Source organism: Sebastes fasciatus, chromosome 20 (assembly GCF_043250625.1).
Source record: "Sebastes fasciatus isolate fSebFas1 chromosome 20, fSebFas1.pri, whole genome shotgun sequence".
Lineage (NCBI taxonomy): Eukaryota > Metazoa > Chordata > Actinopteri > Perciformes > Sebastidae > Sebastes > Sebastes fasciatus.
Window position 1 is genome coordinate 16,404,494 of NC_133814.1, and position 22,716 is coordinate 16,427,209.

Sequence of the window (22,716 nt, forward strand, 5' to 3'; positions counted from 1 at the left end):
CGTTATACTATATTATACGTACTCCACTAGTGTACTCAGGTGATTATACACTTATGAAAATAGTTATGAATATTATATTCCATTTCTGGGAAGACCGTAGATCCCCCAAAATGTTACACACTGTTCCTTTAAGTGAAGAACTTCTTACAGTTTGTGACCATTTTCACCTTGGACATGCTCTTAAATAATAAAAGAATACATTATCACTGCTATGTGCTTTTAGTTGCTGAAGAAGAGGAGGAGGAGGAGTTTCAGTGCATCTGAAATCTCGACTCATTCCAGAAGCACGTAGCTGGATATTTCGTTAGAGGCAACACACAGAGGTTTGTACGCACCGCCGGCGAGGGCAGGCCTTCAATGCATTGTTATTCATTCCACAGTCACTATAATCACTTCAAATAAACACAATTATTCTCATAGACTCTGCCCTGAAACCCCGGCCTCAAATGTCATACACAAGTGTCGTCAACACACACATAAACACACACACACACACACACACACGCTGCTTGTGTCTGCCCTGTGTGCTCCTCGCTGGCTCCTTGTCCACTCGAATAAGTGTGGTGTGGAAGCACAACACTGACAAATCCTGACAGTCATACACTTGATTTCAGGCTGCTGCATTCAAATGAATGTGCAGGGAGAGACGGCCCCCAGCAGAACGGTTGCACGGCTACACACGGCATGCTTTCATCTAGCTGTGGACCTACGAAACATCGGCTATGCATACCTCTATTTACCTATATGGAGTGTATGATCGACCTGCCATTTCACTTATGGAAATATGACTTGGTAAAGGGAGACAGAAACAGAAGGAAATGATTTACAAAGCTTCTTTGCATCCAGACTAATTCACCCCCCAAAAAATGTTTCTGTATTTTAACAGTATCACAGCCCATCGCATACATACATATAGTTTTTATAATGACTACACTTCTTAAATAGTAGAGCTGCAACGATTATTAGACTAATCGATTAGTCGCTCGACAGAAAAATAATAGCCAACTAATATTTAATGCAAAAATGGAAGAAAATGCTGTTTACAGCTTCTCAAATATGGAGATTTCCTGCTTTTCTCTGTTTTACATCAAATTAAACTGAATATATTTGGGTTTTAGACTGACATAACAAGACATTTAAAGACATCACCTTGGACCCAGAAACTGGAATGGACATTTCTCACTATTTTCTGACATTTTACAGACCAAACAATTAATCCGGAAAATAATCTGCAGATTAATCGATAATGAAAAACATATTTAGTTGCAGCTCTACTAAATAGACATAAGAAATGTAAATACATGCTAATATTTACTTATTTTATCTGTGCAAACATCCAAAAACAATCTCAAAAAGGTACTCTTTCACTACAAAGATGACTCCAGCGTTCCTCATGTTTGTATTCAAGAAATCAAATATATTGACTCTGCTTCACATGCAGGATAATGACTCATGTTCTCACAACCCAAATACACTGTCACCTGAGATACTAAAAATGTAATTTGTACTTGTTTTATTCGGGTCTGAAATCCAGGTACAGCATCCTGGGTAACTTCTGTGCTGTCTCTGACCTGTAGATGACCCAGCCAGCCCCTGAGGGTTTCGGTGCCATATCTGGCAACCGCTGAGTCAAAAACAAAATTGGGAAATGGTGAACAAGCCAACATCACCCCCGTTAGTCTGTCTCTCTGTCTCCAGCTTTACTCCTTCCTGCAGGCCTGCAGACTGTGCAGAATGGCCGTCGATGACAGATCAAGTGACATCTTAAAAATGGCTGTTTTTTATGCTAAAGCAGCCTCTGCTGTATGAAATGAGGCCAAGCAGCACCGAACTCGAGCTGATAAATGTCCTATTTCACAGCTCACACAGTATGTTTCAGCGTGTCTGTGTGTGCATATGTGCCTGCAGACATACCGCTTATATGGTTGTGTCACTATGCATCTACTGTATGTTGGTATACAGGAGCAGGAACGGAAAGCTTTAAGCCAAGTCAATCTGTAGTGGAGTTCTATTTGAGAAATTTATAGATTTTCCATTAGTGAGGGGAAGCTTTGTTACAGAAAAAAGAAAGGCTTAATTTTCCTTTTCAGTGGCAGATTGTTATAAATGGTGCAGGAAACGTTGTAGGCCACCTCTCTGACCGACATTATTTTACAGGTTTGATTTTTAGGATGTGTGTTTGAACAGTTTTAATTTGAAAAATCAAATGAAAGAAGCCTGGAAGTACAGTCACACTAGGTTACACCGAAACTCGATTTTTAGCCAGAGGTGTAGTGGTGCGTATACACGGGTATACGGCACACCTAAAAATAGCCAAAGATACATATCAGTGCACATCTTGCAGAGTGAGCCTGCAGGCGATGATGTTACGGTCTTGTTCATGTAATCTGTGGTGTTAACTGTGCACAAGAGACTTTTGTTATCTGACTTTATCCTTTAAGGCTGCACCTCCTCCCAGGCAATAAATACTGCCGTAAAAACAGCACCAAACACGCAGAGGAGCGCTGTCTTTAAACTCTGTAGGTGTGACATTCAGATCGGCCACTTCAAAGGGCTCTGTGCAGAAACTAAGGGAAAATGTTTGCGTTCTCAATTTTTGTAGATGCGTATAAGATATTGTGGACTTCACAGCAAAACCTGCTGCCTTTGACTTCCTTCTTCTAATCATCACACTTCAAAGGCATTTTTGTTTGTTATTACTACATTATGTCATTACTAATTATTTCCAAATTATGTGCAGTCTCTCTAAGATGTATGTGATATGTATCTTAGAGATACAGAATATGTGGGAAGAGACAGGAGAGGAGTAGAATAAATGGATGTTTGTGTTCTTTGTCCTTGTTAAAAGTCGATATAGTTATCCTTCATTCAGTACATTATTCCCTCCTCTCTTCTCTGAATCCTGTTGGAGATAAATAAAAGGTACTTGCACCCCATCGATTTCACTGGTTGAAAAGAACAAATAAGAAAAGAGCTGCAGGAGCATTTTAGCTTGTTATAAGTTCACATCATGGGGCCGTCTGTGATGTTCAAATGAATGAATGCCGTCAGGAGGGCCGCACGTCAACAACAGCCAAAGTGACCAGCCACCAAACTCTGTGAGTTGTGTATGAAAAAAAGATAAAGCAGGCTGCATGTTGGAGAAGGTCACTGGGCAGCACCCTACAGTACAGCCTTCCTTACAAGTCTCTTACAAAACCTTTTTTTTTTACTTTTAAAAGGTTCAGTTGTATAAACTAATTGACTAAAATTTTAATCAAAATAATTGTAAAAATCAATGAAAAATATTGAAAAAATGATTATCAATATCCGTAGTTCTTGTTGTTGCTCCTGCTGCTGGCTGTAGAGGTCCACCATTTCGGACTCAATCCAAAATGGACCCATGGAAATGGGACGTGCATATATTAGTTTTCAAGTTTTGTTACAAAATAAGAAAAAAAAACAATACAATATTATATATATATTTTAATATTCTGTAATTTTTGGTGAAATATTGGATAATTTAATTTCACTTTAGTTCACGCTGAATTGCAAATTTACATTAAAAGCATTAAACATCTGGGGCCCACTATGCCCCTGTAATGGTAAATCTATGAAAAATGAGTGTGTCTGTGTGTGCAGTATACACACATATCAGAAATTGCACTTTCATTTGAGTTTACATGCATGACACACATCATACCAAACATTGTAAAACCCTAACCCCTGAAGTGAAACGACTCCACAGTGGTCCAGAAGCTTAGCGTGGAGTGCAGGAAGTGGAAACTGCTTCGGTCCGTTCCCTTTTCAAAAGGCCCCCAGTGAGAAGCACCCTATTAAAATCTCTTTTCATTTGAGCAATCACTTCGTGCAGCTAAATAAAGGGAATGTTAGTTCAGCTGTGGGAGGGTACGGGTATTATTAGGCTGGTTTCATCGCAGCACAGACTGAATTATACCAACAGTCACCTTAATTGACTCGGCTCGTCCTCCTTTTCTTCTCTCTACTTGGAAACCGGCAGCAGCGAGAATGGCTGGTGAGACATTGTTTAAAATATGCTATTTGTGTAGGAATATTCCTTCCTATTTGTTTACAAGGTTTAATAGAGGAAGTGCTTGGCTGCCATTTTCTGCATGAATCCATCCAGTAATGAGTCATTTTACAAAATGATGTAGCTTCCACATTAAGGGGTGCTTAGTGTTCCATATGAAAATACAGTTCACTTATCCATGGTGGTTTCTGTTGGCTAGATATTCAACTTTAAGGTTTTTATTGCTTCATTAAAAACAGCCAGTGATAAACAAAATACATACATACAATTTATACTGTAGGTCCAGAAATTATTATTTCAATAATATCATAATATCCAATATACTGTGACCGATTAGTTATGCTTTTGTAAATAATTAAAAAAAAGATATTAGATATTTTCAAGAATCAAAAAACACTGAAATGATTAGTAAACTAATTTAATATTTGATCGTAGAGCTGTGCAGTTTGTCCAATTTTAATTTCAATTACGATTTTGGCTTCCAACGATTATGAAAACAAGATAATTGACATAAAACAATTATTGTGCTGCATTCCGTTTCGCAATGATGTCTTGTGTTATAAATCCAGTTCACCTCTTTCCTTTACAGCGGTGCGCTTTCGCCCCACTCGGCGGGTCAGGGACGAAAGCTGAAGTAGGAATCATCTTGTAGTGTACCGTTTAGCCGTAAAATGAGAAAGTTTGTGACCCGGCAGCCATGTTGAGATCTCTTGAGGGAATACCAAGCACTGCTCACATGGCCGGAGCACAGCCAATAGGAACGCTCTCTCTCTGAAATGACCTGTGATTGGTCAAAGTCTTCTGTCACGGGCTAGATTTTTTTAAGCCTTTTTAGAGCCATGAGGAGATTCAGAAGTCTAGTTTTCTCTCAGAACACTTTAATTACAATATGCTGAAAGGTTAAATTTTGCCCAATGATGCCAAAAGATTGTTGCCTACTGAAGCTTTAATTATTCACATCCCTCAATCAAATGTAATTAAGTACTTTATGGCTACTTTAAAGTATTTCTTAATTGAATTTACAGAACAATTACTGTATCATGATATTTACAGATACCGTGATAAAATACTGTAATAAAAGATTGTGGCCGTATCACCCGCCCGATACACAAGTTAGGAATTTTTAGATTTTAAGAAATACACAAGTCACAAGTTCAAATATGACAAAGGACACAGGACAATAAATTACGCAGTCTGTGCCTTTAAAAGGATCATTTCCAGGCTCTTTTCCCGTCTGTGGTCTAGTTGCATTTTTGCTCCAAATAAACCATTCCAGAGCTATTTTTAGGCCAGGCAGTTGTTTGACTATATTGTCAATTTCACAACAACCCACACAAAAGAGGTTAAACACAGTAGGGTTCATTTAACCAGTTCAAACATGGCAGGTGTGAAATCACTGAGAGGAAACGAGAGGCCCTTCACCCTGAGGGACTGACACAAGCTGCCCATGACTGAGTCTCATCTCAACTATCAATTATTGGATGAGATAGCTCTGACACTGTGGCCTGCAGCGAGTCGGCTCTTTAAACTCTGTCGGTGCTGATGATATTGATGTCTAATCTCTTAACGCGTGCACATTATATGAAAGGCAATGATAAAATATGTCGACAACCTTTTGTTTGTAGTATCCCAAGGAGTAAATTCAGTGTTTGTAATACTGTAGAGTGTTTATTATAGTAGGGATTATGGTGGGGAAGTGTTTCCTACACAATCCTCCCCTTGTTTTAGAGAAATGTGTCAGTAAGGGCAGCATTTTATCCGAGTGAACAAATCACTGCCGTCTTGCCAGCAAACTGGAGCAGAATGGAGGTCACAGTAACACTTTCTCAGATTGTTTGTGGCACTTTAAGACACTCACATGGTTCTCTAGATGATAAATCTCTTCAGTCAAATAAATATGCCAACAGTCTAATAAATGATAGGCGACAGCTATCCACAATCAGACATAAGCTGTGTGACCCAATTCCATAAATCTAAGCAGGTTTTGAGTATGTACTGTACAAGGGGAATGTGACAAAATAAAGTCTGTAGACTGAAAATTAAAATAAATGATATTGAGATCACAGTGCGGGTACAAATAACGACAACATATTTTAATACCAGGCTGGAAGCAGTCGAATGGAATTCAACCATCATTAACTTTTTCATTTACACCTGTGCTTTTGCTCCGGTGACATGTTGAATGAGTAATAATGATGAATAAATTGTGTCAAGTCTGTCAACACTCTTTGCATCACGGAGGAAGCAGAGAGCTGCACATCGTCTGCGTGGTGATGTCATGTGGATATCAAAATCCAGATTTTTTTGTAGATTGGAGTATGGCCTAAATCTGCTTCTCAAGGACAAAGTAACACTACTGATGTGGGTGATATTTTAGCATGCTAACAATGAGCAGACTTGAGATTGCCTTATAAATATACAACACATAAACCAACTACAGTAACAACCTGATCTCATGGGAAGGCGTATAAATAGCATGACATTACAAGGTCATTGTGCGTGTCATGAGAACGCATTTTAAACTTTTCGCATGTCATTTGTACGCCTCTTTTGCACCATGCAACAAAACTACGGTAATGGCCGCAGTTATGTTTAGGCAACAAAACCACTTAGTTAAGTTTAGGAAAAACATCATGCTTGGGCTTAAAGTAAGTACATAAACTAAGAAGAATACGTACAGAAACAATGTAACAGAAGTAAGGAAAACACGCCACAAACATCACAAAAAGACACGTCACTAACGTAACTTCAAAATAACTCAACAACACTTTGGGACACAAACACCGGTCTGGAACACCGGTCTCCTGGTTGAAAGTCATGTGTCATCCACCATAATCGGTCTTTCTCACTTTTTATTATACGTCACTAGCTCTGAGCATCGCAGAGGAGGGTGCAGCGAGCACCACAGCCCCGGGAAGCGACGAGTTCCGGGCGAGGGGTGCGGCAAAGGTCACGGCCAGAGCTGCAAGCCACCTTCACTCTGGGCCTTTCCAAGCTGAGAGCCAGTCGCATCACACTTCACGGACCCCACTGGTTGAGAAGTGTAAAAATATTTTCATTTCATTATGAAACTGTGGCGGATCGCATTTGTCCACATTTGAATATTTAATGTGGTCAAAATCATGAATGAAACTCAGGCCAATGGATTTTCTGATTGCCAAATCTTCATATTGAACAGCCAAATTCCATTCAAATCAGAAATTTCTGATTCGGGTACAGCCTTTGCACGTGTTAGTGCGACCGGGCTGATAGTATAGCACCACTCTGTTCTTTCTGCTGTTGGCTTCACTTTTGGTTTATTTAAGCAGACAGCGTGAATTGACTCCAACTAGAAGACGTCTCCAATGACAAACAATCTGTCTTTATAATAACTGATGGATAGCTTTGGTTTTTATCCAATTTGGAATGACTAATTCCCCCCGGCACTGCAAATCTCTTGTCAAAAAACGGTATTAAGTGCACTATAGGGAGTACTACTGAATGAGTGGATGAGGGAGTGATTTCAGACACGGCTCTTGTGAGATGGGGGGGGGGGGGGTCATGTGTCTCCTCCTATATATGGAGTCACCAGTTGCTTATTTTCACCTGCGAGAAAAGGAAGTAACATTCACAGAGGAGCCTGTTTCAGCACCAAAAAGTTGGACAAAAGTCAGCCAATGACCCAGTTTTTCATAAAAGTTACTGCAGCTAACGTCAGAGGTCCTGATCAGAGGAATGTAAAGTTTGCTGCTGGATAATGGGAATTCAAAAAAACATAAAGTAGATAGAGCCCAAAAAATGGGTACCATGCACACACACACACCAGCTCTGTTCTTGTGCTCTGGATCAGTCTCACACTTTTAAGTATGAATAATGATCTGCGAAGGCTATTATCTGACACAGAAGAAGTCAATAACATTCTGATGATAACAAAATGAGGTTGAACTGAGGGAGAAATTAAACAATGGATATAGTATTAATTTAATTTCATGCGCTGTGTGTTAGATAGGAACAGCTAAATATGTGAGGCACGCCAACAGAGAGACAGCCTCATAAATCAACATTAAAAAGTGCCATCTTATTGGCCAGTTGTTCGTCAGAGGCTTTTTTTTCCGAGTGCTGATTGATCAAGCGGGTCAGCGTGGCAGAGTGACACAGGTGGTGGTGAGTGAAGGTGATTAATGGCCCCGCGGCGTCAAAACAGGTGTGCAGAAAATGCTTGGAAATGGCGAGGGGCTTTTCTGGAATAGTAAATATATACTGAATGCATACCAGCTCCTCGTGGTTTGCAGATGTGAACATTTACAAGAGTATACTCAAGTCATAACAAACACCTGACAAAACAAGGTGTGTTCGGTATCAGGGTACAGCTTTCGAGTCTGCTGAAAGACTATTTTCTCCACTTTTTTTAGCCAAAAAACACCAAACAGCACAACTTCTACTGGAAAGCCTGTATTTGCAGAACTTGCATATCAGTGCCAAGGAGAATCTTGCTACTTTTGCTTTTTTTTCATGCAGCATTTACTTGTAAAATCGTAAGTGTAAAAAAAAAAGAAGAAAAACCAGACCCGGTACCTGCACTGCATATCAAACTCCAACACCAAGAAGCATGAGACTCAGACACAAAGCAGCGTATGTTTCTAGCTCTTGTAAACAGACTCTCTATGGGGAAAAAATTGATTAAAACACTGACAAAATAACAGAAGCACTGACAATACAGCAGCCCTGCAGTAAATAGCAATTTGAAGAAGTTCATAATGTTCGGTTTTTGTTCAGGCTGTAAGAGTTGTTGATTAAGCTGTGGTCATTTTGAGGCAGTTTATGAGTGTTTCAGTCAGTGTCGGTCAGGGTCTATGTGTTGTTTCTCTCTAGCAATAAGTGCTTTATTACATAACGTCACAATGTTTGAGATTGAGGCACCAACAATAGACATTTTAACTTGTCATCGGATGAAAAGCAAAGGTGTAATTAATAACGTGGCTCTTTTCCATTTAGATGCTGCTTGCACTTGATGTCTCACTGGCATGGCTTACTGGGACACTTAAATGTAATGGAGCCATCATTAATGTTATTAGTTGCAAACCTGTGCTTTTTCCTGTTATGACAAGTCAAAATGTCCATTCATCTGGGACGACCTGGCCTCTTTCTGTCTCTGTAAGTTGTCTTAATATGACTTGAAAAGTAAACTGTTTAAAATGGGATTGTCTGCTAAAGCTCACACTTAATCTCATTTTATATTCATCTTCATATGACCTACTTTTGAAGCACAGAATTTAATAGCATTACAAACTACAGCCACAAAAATTAACCTCTGAGGAAGTGACGACGTAAATTACTGCTCAGTGCAGTACTTGCACTACTTGCTTTTGCAAGTGAGAGACCATAACAGTCGAACAAGCACAAACAAACGGCATTAGAAACAATTACAGACATTTCAAAAACGTCTCAAATGAAATGTTTGAATTCATACAAAGCAACAAAGAAACACTGCGGGCTTTATGAAGAGGGCCCACTCCTTATGTAGATATGAAGGGGTCATTCTAAGGTAACGAAAACACAACGATTCTTAGTTTCAGGTGATTATACACTAATGAAAATAAAGTTATGAATAATATATTCCATGTCTGCCAATAGATCCCCTAAATCCGATATACTGGTCCTTTAAATATTGGAAAGTAGTCTTCTCAAGTTCAGTTTTACTCCTGATGTGTCCAGAGTCAGTCAGTTGTGGCGGGATCTGGTCTGATGAACAGTAGTTTTAAATTTGAGAGGAGATATGATGTACTCGACAGCTTTATAGAAAAATTATGATGTGTGTAATTCTGTTCTTGTTGGTAGTGAGGGACAGCCTACTTTTAAACTAAATAATTCTCATAATCTACAGTAAATCAGCAGGTAACTCAACTTTTGAGAGAATAGGATCGGTGCCTCCCTACCTGTGCTGACAGCCTTTGCCAGTCGGCGCAGCCTCCTCTGGTGCGTCTTCCCTCTGTAGTGGATCTGGGCCTGGGCGCTGGAGTTCAGCTGGATGTTGCACACCTGGCACATCGTGGCGCTGCTGCTGCCTTGACGGCGCTCTCGCTTGGCCCTGTGCACCGCCTTGACCATCCTCTCCGCCTCATCCTCCTCTTCTTCCTCCTCCTGCTGCTGTCTCTCATGACTCTTGGGAGGAGGGCTGCCGTCCAGCAAGTCGGGGCTCTTTGGACGCTTCATATCTGGAGAAAGAAACATTAATCAGAAGTGTTGTCATGTGAAACAGGAACAATACAGCCCCCCATGTGAGACATTTCCTTCAATATGTATGTTTTTAAAGTCTCCACAGGGGGGCAACAGAGCAGCATGGCTCCAGTCAGAGCAGCTTTTTCTTTAGTGTGATTCAAACTGCAATTTTATGTGCACCACCATTATAGTGCTTGATATTTCACAATACCAAACAGAGAGATTTCAAAGGGAGACAAAAGATACTCATCACTTGGATTCATTTACATGTGTTCACTGTCAGCATGTACAAAATTGTATACGTCTTCCCATTAAAGGGCTCAAATTAAGGGGACAATACGCCACGTCATGTCTAGAATAACCCGGCCCTTACACATGCATTAGCTGAAAAGAATGGCCTATCTGTGGCACACATCACAACATTACAACAGTACAGTGTGTAGATAAGTGTCTTGTTCCAGCTTCTCTCCATTTATCAGATAATAAAAGCCGATTCCCGGGGTACACAAAGCGACTTGTTTCTTTGTGTGAGCAGCACATAGCTTTAATACCTGTAATGGCTGAGTGATTGCAGCAGCCTGACAGCGTAAATCAATCCGCAGCTATAACGCGAGCTCTGCTGTGAATGTGGAAATGGCACCCAAATTCTCTTTGTTTTGGTGCTGTTCATATGATAATGGCATCAATTAAGTCCTCATAGTGCTGGACATTTTATCCTCCGCCTCTCTGAATGCAACCCACCCCCCTCCAACCAAACAGAAACCGTCACTTGTAAAAAATCTTTGCCGTTCTGAAAATTCGATTTGACTGGTGGAAAGATGAAAGTGGAAGGGAAATGTGTTCACTGGAATTCATCAGCCTCTGACCAGCAGCGAGGACTTCAAAGCTGCAGCCCATCACCATGATTATGTGAATGATGTTTTACTACAGGCAGTGGACATGGACATGAGTGTGTCTCAACCTAACCAGGTGTAAGAAAAAAAAAAAACCTGTCTCCTAAAGATTATGTTTATGCAACAGCAAAGATGTTTTGAAGTAAGCGTAACGCAGACTGGATTACGTTTCCTAGTAACATAATAGGGAGATGTTTACTGGCTGTTCTGTATTTTTACAGAAAATCCAGATTTTCAATCCCAAATTGATGTTTTCAAATTGTTTTTTTTGTCGAACCAACTGTCCAGAAGAAGAAATTCAATTTTCGGTTGAGCGACTGATTGAGTAACTTATCCTTTCAGCACTACTTTAACTGGGCCAGTACTTTTTGATTTGATTGATCACCACCTTCCAATGAATGCAGGTGACACACGTGATTTTCTTTTTCAAAGTATCAAGATTGTATATAAGAAGTGGACGTAGTCACTGTGACGTCACCCATTGGTTTGTGGACTGCTGTTTTGAAGCCTTGAGTTCGGCATTTTGGCCGTTGCCATCTTGGTTTTTTGCAATCAGAAGTGACACGTGAGGGTGGAGTTTAGTACAACCGAACGCTGAATAAGACATTTTTAGGTGACCAAAAAGGTTATAATTAACTTCCATGAACTGAAAACACGCTGTGAAAGGGTTAAAGTTCTAAGATGAATACGCGGACAACACCCAGACCAGACAACGCCATGGTAGCGACCTGTCAATCAATCACGCCCTAAAGCATACCCTGCCTTATGGTCTATTTGACACTAAATGGGACCATAATTTACAAAATGAAAACCATACTGTATTGAAGAAGACTTGAAACTAGCGATTGAGATCAAGAAAAATCCCATTGGCTTTTTGTCGAAGGAACCAGTGTGATGCTAACTTCCTGGTTGGCCTACAAAAATACATCATCCCCGGAGCACTCTATTGAAGAAGACTTGAAACTAGCGATTGAGACCATAAACTCATGTTTACAATGTTTACTGAGGTAATAAATCAAGTGATAAGTAGGGTCATTTCCTCATAGACTTCTATACAATCAGACTTCTTTTTGCAACCAGAGGAGTCGCCCCCTGCTGGCTATTAGAAAGAAGTTTAAGGCACTTCTGCATCAGCTTCACTTCTCAGACACAGAGGTTGCCCACTGATCACAATACATTGATTGTTTTCCTGCCCAAAAATGTTATTTTAATTAAATAAAAATGTTTTTCAGCTCAATTTCAAAGCAGTGTTGATCTAACTTGTTAACTCAATCTAAAAAAACTCAAATAATTTGTGTGTTACCAATTGAATTAATGATTAGGTTGGTTAGCAATTCTCTTTTTTTTGAGTGTCATACTGCACACTAAATCTACTACATAGTTTAGGTCTATCTGAGCTGCTCCACTCACTCATGTTCATGTGGTCAGCTACAGTAGAGTTGGCACCTGACAGCTCCATTACAAAGCAACTCTTAACAGGTTGCCGGCCGGCAGCTGCTGGTTTCTGTTGGCACTCTGTATCACAGCCAGGGCTTCTCTGCCTGTCTGCCACCTGAGTGGGCAGCTGGGAAAAGCTCAGTCCTCTGCTACGGACCAAATGGCTTAAGTTTGTGGTGCTCCACAGAGCAAACTGCGGCACCTGCAGCTGAGAGGGCATTTAGTTGTGAGTTAAGAGAGAAAACCCCTTCACCAAAACATATTGTGGCTATTTTCATTGCAATAGGCCATATCAACTTTTAATTTTTACTAGTGTAATACATAGTATTTGGCTTAACATAACATTAACAATAACATAACAATCCTTCAAAATGGCCTGTTTAGATCTGTGATGTACTGGAGTGTTGTGTCGCACATGAATTGATGCATTTTCTTGTTTATAATGAACACTTACAAGAGAGTTCTTGCACTCAACTTCAAAAATCAAGAAATCCACACTGTCGATCACTTGTACTTTCTTTACGACTGAGGATAGAGAACAAGTGATTGACAATGTGCAGGATTTCTTGGTTCTTTCAAGCATTATAATGAACAAGAAATGGTAATGTGATTTCATTGTGATCTGCAAACAATCAGCACGCACTGCGTTGTCTAACACACCAACAAAAATCACAGCATACTGCAGCAAATTCTGATCTTGTTATTGTGCCAAGTTATCACATAGAGCTTTGAGGCTGATCTTAACACGGAAAGATCCATGCTGCCCACAATAATGTTTTTTATATGGAAATAAGATTACCATCATCCATGACATTAGACTTGAATGGTAAAAGTGACATAAATGATAAAAAAAAACTAATTTAATCAAGCTGATTTAACATTAACAAGCATCTGCACAAGATATCATGATGGATTCTTACTTTTCGTGTGCCTCGTACCAACCACACTACATCTACCAATAGTACACAGTACAATTAAATACACTCTACACAGAATAGTGCATCACATCAAGTCCCATAACACTTAATATAAAAAGGATACAAGGTATGTTAGATGATGTTATGTTGTTAAATTCTCACTAATACTAACCAGATTAGACAGTGGCATTTATATAAAACTGCAGGTTGGATTTTCAGTGTAAAACAAGATTAAAACTGCACTGTGTTGTAGCCTTATCCTCTGAGTCCTTTATTAATTAATTTGATGTGTCACAAGTATTTTTACAGAGGACCTAACACCTAGTAGGAGACAGGTGTGAGTTTTAAATTGTTAACTTCTCTCAGTGTTAAAATGATATCAATAAATTAAACTGAAATTGGACTTAATGGACTAAGGCCTAAATTTGGTCCATGAATCTTTCTTTCTTGGTCATGCACTTTCTGAAATAGGTGTTGGGCATTCAATCTAAGTTATGCTTGTTTATTTTCACTTCAAAAAGAGAGAAAATAATTCCATTATGTGCAGGTGAGACTCTCTATAATCTTTTAAAGCAGAAACGAAAACAAAGAAATGAAAAATTTCAGAGCACAACCGGACTGCACAAAATAAATTAGACAACATTTCTAAAGACTGAATGAGCAAAAAACAACAATAAATAAATACACGACAAAGGATAAATTACTGTTCTATGCTCATAAACAAAATAGGACCTAATGGAGCGTGATAATGAGCAAATGAACTTGGGGACTTGATACACTATCAATATCTAAATCCTACCAGCAAAAGATGCACAAACATGTACATCAGGGTACATGTCACTCAAAAAGCTATTTTGTTTTGCACTACAATATCACATTTGAATCATAATTGCTTGCAGAACATCTTTTTTGACATACAGTAAAGTGGTATGAGTTACTTACTGGTGGTATTTTCAGGAGACATTAGCTCAGTCTACGGACCCTGCGGTTGGAGATAAATCCCAGTGAGCCGGCGGTATGATCTCTATGTATCATGGAATTACTCTGTTTAAAACTCAGTACCTTTATCTGTAAACGCAGTATCTGTTGTGCCGTCCTCTTAATAGTGAAGCTATCTGGCCGCAGCAGCTCTTTAAATACCAGCACTCATCGGCTGGTCTGTCTGGCTGCTGGTCCACGATGAGGGGAGACTTCATCAAAGCCAAGAATATAAAGCATGATGCCATGATGATATGATGTCCCTTATGAAGTTGTAACCATAAACAAATCAGCATGACACAAGGTACAGTACAGGGTTTGTTTGTTTGACCAGATACAGTAGGCATGAGACAGCTTCTTATTTGTGTTAAAAATCACTGAGCCATTTCCTGCTGTCCTTAGGTAAATACTGTTAAAAGAAATCACACCCAATTACTGTACATTTTCACAACCCCAAACTGCACTGTGGCAAAATACAAACACTGCCAACTCGGTTTAATTTTTTGATGATATAATAAAAAACACTATCTCTGAGTATCCTTTTTTAGAAAGAGAGAGAGAGGAGCATCCATCTTAAAGCTTCAACATCTTAAAAATGTTATTTAGTGCTATTATTAAGACCAAAATATTCAGTAGTATGACATCCTGCGTTGATAAAAGGATTCCCACTAATGATTTATGTCAGCGGCCAAACAAGCAGATAAAATAAAGTTCACCTGCCTGTACGTCTCATCTCTCCGTGTAACAATCAACTTTCCCTGTCAACTGCGTGCTCCACATCTTTTGTTTTATGGCCTGAGACAGCTGCATGGAAATGACCTGTCAACTTCATAAACTACTCTATCAAGGGACTCACTTATAGTTACAGCGTAATGGTCTCCACATGGGCGCCTACATAAATGAGGAATCATTCATTTTGCTTTTTGACATGTATATGGTCCTTTACAAGTCCCTGGCTGTACCCATTTTTGGCACAGTAGAAATGACAAAACGATATATAATGCACAGTTTTAGTGCCCTGACTGAAAAAAATAGTGGGTTCATGTATTTGGTAGTTCTCATTAGGACATCTTATGCTAAGAGGAAAGGGCTTTATTTCAAGGTTGTCTTTAAAGGTGCTCAATACGAAATTCAGAGCATATCTAGTTCCTCCACGCGGCTCTCAACATGATGCTAGCGGCACGTTAAACAACTACATGGTGAACGTGATAAAATGATACCCTGCTGAACATTAGCATGTTATCATTGCCATTGTGAGCATGTTACCATGCTGACATTATAGGCTTTAGCTCAAATCAACACCGTGCCTACGTACAGCTTCACAGAGCAGTACTTTCACTTGCTAATTTGAGTGCATACAGTAAATGCGTTCACACTGACAAGTATGGCAAAATGCAGTGTACTATGAGTACCCTGATGGTGTACTGTTAACGGTCAAAAAGTTGAGTGTGGAACGCTGGACACTTCTCACTCTCAATGGTCGCTGTCAGTTAGAAGCTATCAGTATGTTTATTGGGTTAATTTAAGAGTCTGTAATGATTTGGTAACGCGAACGATGACAGTGGTGATAGTCATTTCCAGTAAGTGCACAACAGCCATGTTTGCTTTGAGACAACACTTGTATGTACACAGTGTACCAAGGATATAATATAGCATGTAATAGTTTTAATTTTTCATTTAGTTTTCATTTTATTTTAGTTTCGACTTTTTTTAAATTTCTTTTTAGTTTAGTTTTCAAAGTGTATTTCTAGTTTTATTTAATCTTAAATCTTTGCGCTATAGTGAAGCAATAGCAGCATAGTGCCAAGTCTGTTCAATTTCTGTGGTTCAATGTCACAAGAGTTGACGGAAATTCATGCTGTCTCCTTTTATCGGTAGGGATATATTATGGCTAAAAAACTAAAACTGAAATTAATTTACATTCATTTTTATTTTATTTTTATTAGTTGTTTTTTTACCCAGGCAATATCGTTTCAGTTTAGTTTTTCCTAAAGGATATCGTTTCTATTTAGTTTCAGTTTACTAAAAATATATTTCCCCTCTTATTTTTGTTTTAGTTTCAGTTTAATATGATAACCCTGGAGTATAGCCTTCTACATGAAAGTGTAAAGTAAATTTAGATTTTTGAGAAACTGCACGTCTTGCTTCTATAGAAAATCATGTACATACCTGTAGTCTAAGCTTTTAGTCTTTATGTCTATGGTTTAGAATAGCTGAGATAATGTGCAAAATTGTCATGAAAGGAAACAAGAAGTTGCAGCCACTACCTGAAGATGAGTCTTCTTAATACTAATCTGGCAACGTGGGATGGTGGATGGCGGTCCAACCAGGTGGGCACTGAGCTGACAGGCAGCTTTAAAACTGGCAACCTGTTCAGCCCGTTTCCTCCAAGCTGCTCTCCCCATCTGTATGGTGTGCTGCCTCTGGTTTCACACCGGGGACGGACTCATTTATCACTGAGCTTTGACAAATGAGAGGAAGAAAAGCTTTGGCATTGGGAAGTGTAAAAAAAAAGTTAATTTGGATTAAAACACTATCAAAGATGTTTGAAAATATCAGGTTTTCACCAGGAACTTAGAAATGTACGTGTATAAATTAACAGGTGCTCTTCAGAGATCGGACTTCCGTTCAATTATGTAGAAAGATCTTGTTCCACTACATTAATTATATGATAAAAGCACTTGTCAGCATGTCCTATATCTTCCCAAGGGGACTTAGTAGAGCATGTCACATCTCTATATATAGCTACACTTGGTTCCCCGCAACTATATATCTATTACACTATAAAGGCTTCAAAGATAAATAATGTTTTTTTTGTTCCTTAATATACACTCAACCCGTTTCTCTCTATACAGCCAAAGCCTGTTGAATCTATAATAATCACACACAACTACAAGGTGGCCTAAGAATATATTTCAGTCCTTTGTTTAGACTGGCCTCAATGAATTAAAACAGACCAAATCCAGCCCCCCTCCAGGCTATTAATCCACCTGAACCTGGGAACCTTTGCAGCTCTTTCTGGTCTGTGATTTAGCAGGAAACTTCCTGGAACGAGCAGCTCTAATCCAGATGTGTTAAGAGATGGACGTACAGCATTTATACGCAAGGCAGCTGTAAATGAGATGTGACGGCATAAGCGTGCTTTTTTTAAAAATGGCATTGTTCCAGACTCTCAGGCCAAGATGAGTTCGCTCGTCGCAACACCTGTCATCGCTGTTCCATTACGTCAAAGAGCTCAGGGTGATATGGAAAAACTGGACCATGGAGGAATACATGTATGTGTAATGTTCTCGATCATGTTTCTAATGATCACTACATAGGCTATATTTACAGAGTGATGAGTCAGAGTGTCCAAGTGCAACATAGATTCAGATTTACAAAGACAAGACACCCCGTACAACACCTACATGTCTTTTCAGTCAATGAATACTGAACGACAGGTGGACTACAATTACAGTTGTGTTGCTAGGCAACCCCGCACATCCGGTGCAACCATGAATTGGAACCTTTTTCACACAAATTGCAGCTCAATTATGCTGTAATTTGTGCAGAGAAGGCAAAGAAATGGACAAAAGGAACACATTTTACTGATTGGCGGGTGAAGAAACGTGGGCAACACGGACTGTAAAGTCTGCAGGGAGCCGGAGGAGAGTGAACTCTGAAAGATTTCAGTCTGATGACAGAAGATGTATTGATCTCTGCGCTGAAACGTGGATGAATTAAATTAGAGAATACTGTTTCAGTTGTGGTACATTTCACATTTGCTCACCATTTTCAGCCAGTTTTCTTCTTACAGCTTACAACTGTGACATTGACAGTCCCCCAGAAAAACAATTACCTGTTCAATAGTAAGAGATTACATTCTGCATGCTGTTGTTGTTGCTCTGGGTACTTAATCTAGGTATTGGGGACAATGGGGATTCTAGGTCTGATGGTGATATTGGTGGGGCCTGTTTCCTAGAAATTACATTTATATTAGGGCTGTCAATCGATATGAATACTGTATACAGTGATGGGAGTTCTGTATCTATATGAGTGTTGTTGTGTTAAAAATTGGTTAATAAATTCATGAAATAACCAACTTATAAACCCTTATAAAGAACACCTTGTTAGAAAGTGAAGTAAAAGATTTTCTTAGATGTGTGACGATGTTTCTCTCTGTGGTGCATTTAGATGATAATAAAGATAACAAAGAGCTCTTTATAACGAAAGAAGCCCAAGGAGAAGCATGAATCACATTGAGGGCTCAATGAAGTATAAATGCACACAAGTGAGACACACAGGTGCATTCAAGCCATTAACATTCAAAAACACCATCCACGACCCTCAGAACAACACGCACACACACACACACACACACACTATATAAACACACTGTATGTACACCATATAGACACAACTGTGTTGTTGGCATCCATAATCCCACAGCATGAGTGGTATTTTGTGTGTCAGATCTCTGTGACAAGGTCATTTGCAAATGTTCCACTCATATAATGCAGTGATTCACTCGGTTAGGTAAGTGAGTGGGAGCTGTTAAGAGGGTGCATATTTTTAGTCTCTATTTCCCTTGGACTCGACTATGGGAACATGGGACGCTGGGCATGTGCGTATGGGTGTACGTAACATGAAGGCACCCGCATACACTTTAGTACAAAGATTGTCAACCTTTTGTAACTTGATTCTGAACATTTCCGAGGACCACCTTCCCAAATAAATGAGAAAAGAACACATGACAAAAAAAGGAGAATAAATTAACTAGTAATTATGTGTTATGCTAATGTCAGCTGCCAGTATGAATCCAACATTTTATGTATTCAGGGTGATATTTCCTCACCACACACTTTGGAGCTTTTAGTGCCGCGGGTTGTCTCCCGCATCACTTTTTAATTTCAAAACAAACAATTTAAATTTTGTGTCACTGCATCCGAGGGAACGTTAGCCAGCTCACAGTGGCAAAACTGTTTGTTTCTACCTGTTTCTACTGGTCATTGAAATTATGGATTTTAATTTGACGTTTTCCTGTGAATTCTTGAGCATATTTAGATATAAAAAATTGTCTTTGTAAATTACTTTTATTAATCTAACCATTTGGCAGTACCTCTGCGGAGAGTAGCTGCTTTAATAAACCATGTAGGCTTTTCTGTAAATTGAATAAGCCCTGAAATAATAAAACTAGAACACGTCTGCAGTCCACTTGTGACCTAGTCAACCAAAATAAGGCAATAAATGTGTTTATATGGTGCAAAAATTAGGTGATTAGAGGGTTTATATGGTGAAAAAGAATTTTGTTCAGATTATTAATTATGTTTCCTGATTTGAGTTAAACCTCCAAAGGTAGTTGGGTGTGTATATTCCTTTAACGAACTTCAGTAACCAAACAGTATATCACATTTTTCCTTGAACACTTAAAAACCCTACTTTTAGTAGCATAAAGAAAATACCTCTGCATTTCTCACTCAAACTATAGTGCATACTGTCTGCATGAAATGGAAAGCTAACATGGAGTAGATGATGAAAATGAAGGGTGTGATTGAAAGGATGTAGCTTCTTCCAGTTCAATCTGGTGTTTAGCAAGAATGATTTTAGGGCATTATATGATTTATGAAATGACACAAATCATACATGGGTTGAGGGGAAACCTGTAGGAGAGGTCACCTGTTAGTCATCCAAAAAGTTGAAGAAATCAACACTAACAGTTACATTTAGAGCACTTTATTTTACAAAAGGGTGGAATGTTTTGTTTTATAGCTGTATTGAAGCCCTTTCATTGATAAAAAAAAATAGTGCAGTGCAAAATTCATTGATATATATTTATTATTGATATAAATATTACATTTTGAATATTTTTCTCGTGAATCGTTGCCATTTTATTCATCCGCCACATGATTAGACACTTTTTCTGATGACATAATGTGCTTGAATCCTAATACACAGAATCTGGAAAAAATTAAACGGATTTCATAAGGTGCTATGGTATCAAAAATAATATACATGGCAACAATTAAAGACGTATTTTTTTACTGGAAAAAAAAAATCATCAGAATTTCCCATATTGCACAAATGTGGTGCAACAGAACATGTTTTAGTGCACCACATGTGATGCTGACTCACACTCAAAGCCAGATTATTTATCGAAAAACACATAAATATCTATGAAAATAATGGCGACACAAAATGATGTGGAGCCCCAGTAGCACAGGTAATTCATGTGAAAATGCACAACCACAAACACACACACACACACACTACTCTGGGGTAACTTGGCCGGGTTCCCAACAAATGTCTGTACTGGTTTGGCATCCATCTTGCAGACACCTCGCAGCAATCACCAGATAACACACGCACACACACACACACACACACACACACAACTCTGTAGCAGGAGATTAGGTCCAATGTTAAACAAAGAGGGAGCATGTTTCTGACATGCCAGCTCTTTAATTAGACCACTGGTATCTGAAGGCACACACACCCATTCACACACACACTGTAGCCTTCAGAAGAGCTACAGAATCAGCCTTAAGAACAATAAGCAAATAAACAATACCAAACATGCTCATTCTGACCGCACACACACACTAAACCTGTGTGTGTTTTTGTCACAGTAAGACGGTGCGACATCCAGATAGGAGGTGAAGCAGCCAATCAGCTGTCACCTTCTCTGATATGTTGGGGAGGCTCCACAGGACCTGACAGCCCTGCACGCCACCTCTTTGGCAAAGTATTGTACAGTATTTGCCAGTGCAGGCCACTCAACCAATCCAACAGGCTTATACTGAATATTAAAAAAGACAAATGAATGATGCAAAATTTTAAGTATATTCTTTAAAAGAACAATCAAAAATTAACTTTTTTTCCGTGACGTTACTGTGGAAATTTTTCATACACTATGCCAAATTCGTAGGGTATTATTCTCTAGCTTATCATTACGTACCATTAATGATATCAACAAACCAGCACACAAAACCTTGATCAGGAGAACAACACAGGTATTTCTTTAAGGAGAATTTAAAACATAAAATGCCACCATGATCTCAATTCAAACTAGAAGGGCACTCGGAAAGCGCAGACCTCCGCCGAGGCCAAATCCCGCACTCTCGCAATGTTAACAAAAGTGAAAAAATAATGCATCTCTCCGCCCCGTGATTCAGATCCGATCAAAATGAATTCTTCCTTGACCCATGCTACCCCTCCACCAAGTTTCGTGAAAATCAGGCCAGAAGTTTTCCCATAATCCTGCTGACAAACAGAACTGAACCGAAAACATAACCTCCTTGGTGGAGGTAACAAAGGTTGTAAATGCATGCCACCTAAAGCTGAAAACTGTGCTCCAATTTTCTCTATTTATTGAACTGTAAAGTTAAGGATTCTGTCGTCTGTGCAGGGGCATCTAGACAACAGTGAACCCTCATCAGTGGAATCATTTAGATCACAGGTTTTCCAACCATTTGTGCACAGTGGACCGTTTTATATCAACAACTTTGTCACTGAGGGGTGTAACGACAGAGCTGAAGGTTAAGCAGCCAGTATGCTTCTTCAGAATTGCTCGTCTGATGGTTGAAAAGCTTCGGAAAGCCTGCACACCTTTCATTGGATTAGGAAAGGCTGTGTCCGACCATTTCTGTATAGGCTATGACACACCAAGCCGACGGTCGGCTGTCGGACAGTTTGGGGCCGTCGGTGAGCGTCTGTCGGACGTGTTTTTTAGGTGTGTGTCTGATTTTTTCGGCCGATTCAGCATCATGAATTGATTGTTCAGCTTAAATGAATCAGTGCACAAGAAGAGAAACAGAAGTGAGGAAAGCAAGCCAACGGGTAAAGTCAAGAGGAAAAATACAGAAGGCTCTTCTCATTTTTCATCTCATCTGATCAATCCAATACACAGATATTTTCACAGCGACATGGCCATCTGGAATGAAGCTAGGTGGTTAGTGAGAGTGGTGTGAAAATGGTCGACAAACGCCGCTATATTTCATTTACACATCAAAACAACAGCTTGTACTGTATATCCGCAGTCCTCAGTCTTCTGGTTTCCCTTCTTGAATGACAAATACAGAATACCGCCACCTGCTAGTGTGGAGAGTTATTTCCTCTCACGCAGGCGCAGAACGTACGAGGTAGTTGGCTGTCGGCTGTGGTCTTTGCGGTGTGTTCAAGTGCAACTTTTGGGCCAGGAAAAAGGCGACGTGGGGAAACGCAACTGGTGGCCTTCATCGCTGCTAGTTCTTTAATGTCGGGTTGGTGTGTCTGGGCCTTAACTTTC

The 22,716-nt window shown here is 39.4% G+C and overlaps 1 protein-coding gene across 4 annotated transcripts in view; it reads right to left on the reverse strand.

Moving 5' to 3' along the window:
• LOC141758565 (zinc finger protein 385B-like) overlaps positions 1–22,716 on the reverse strand; it is a 77,401-nt gene that overhangs the window by 31,702 nt on the left and 22,983 nt on the right. For 3 of the 4 annotated variants that reach the window (XM_074620108.1, XM_074620105.1, XM_074620107.1), the window contains exon 2: positions 9,946–10,224. In XM_074620108.1, the coding sequence (XP_074476209.1) occupies positions 9,946–10,224 (279 nt within the window). Of the gene's footprint in view, positions 1–9,945; positions 10,225–14,417; positions 14,578–22,716 lie in introns of those variants that run through there. The other variant, XM_074620106.1, reaches the window with a different exon arrangement.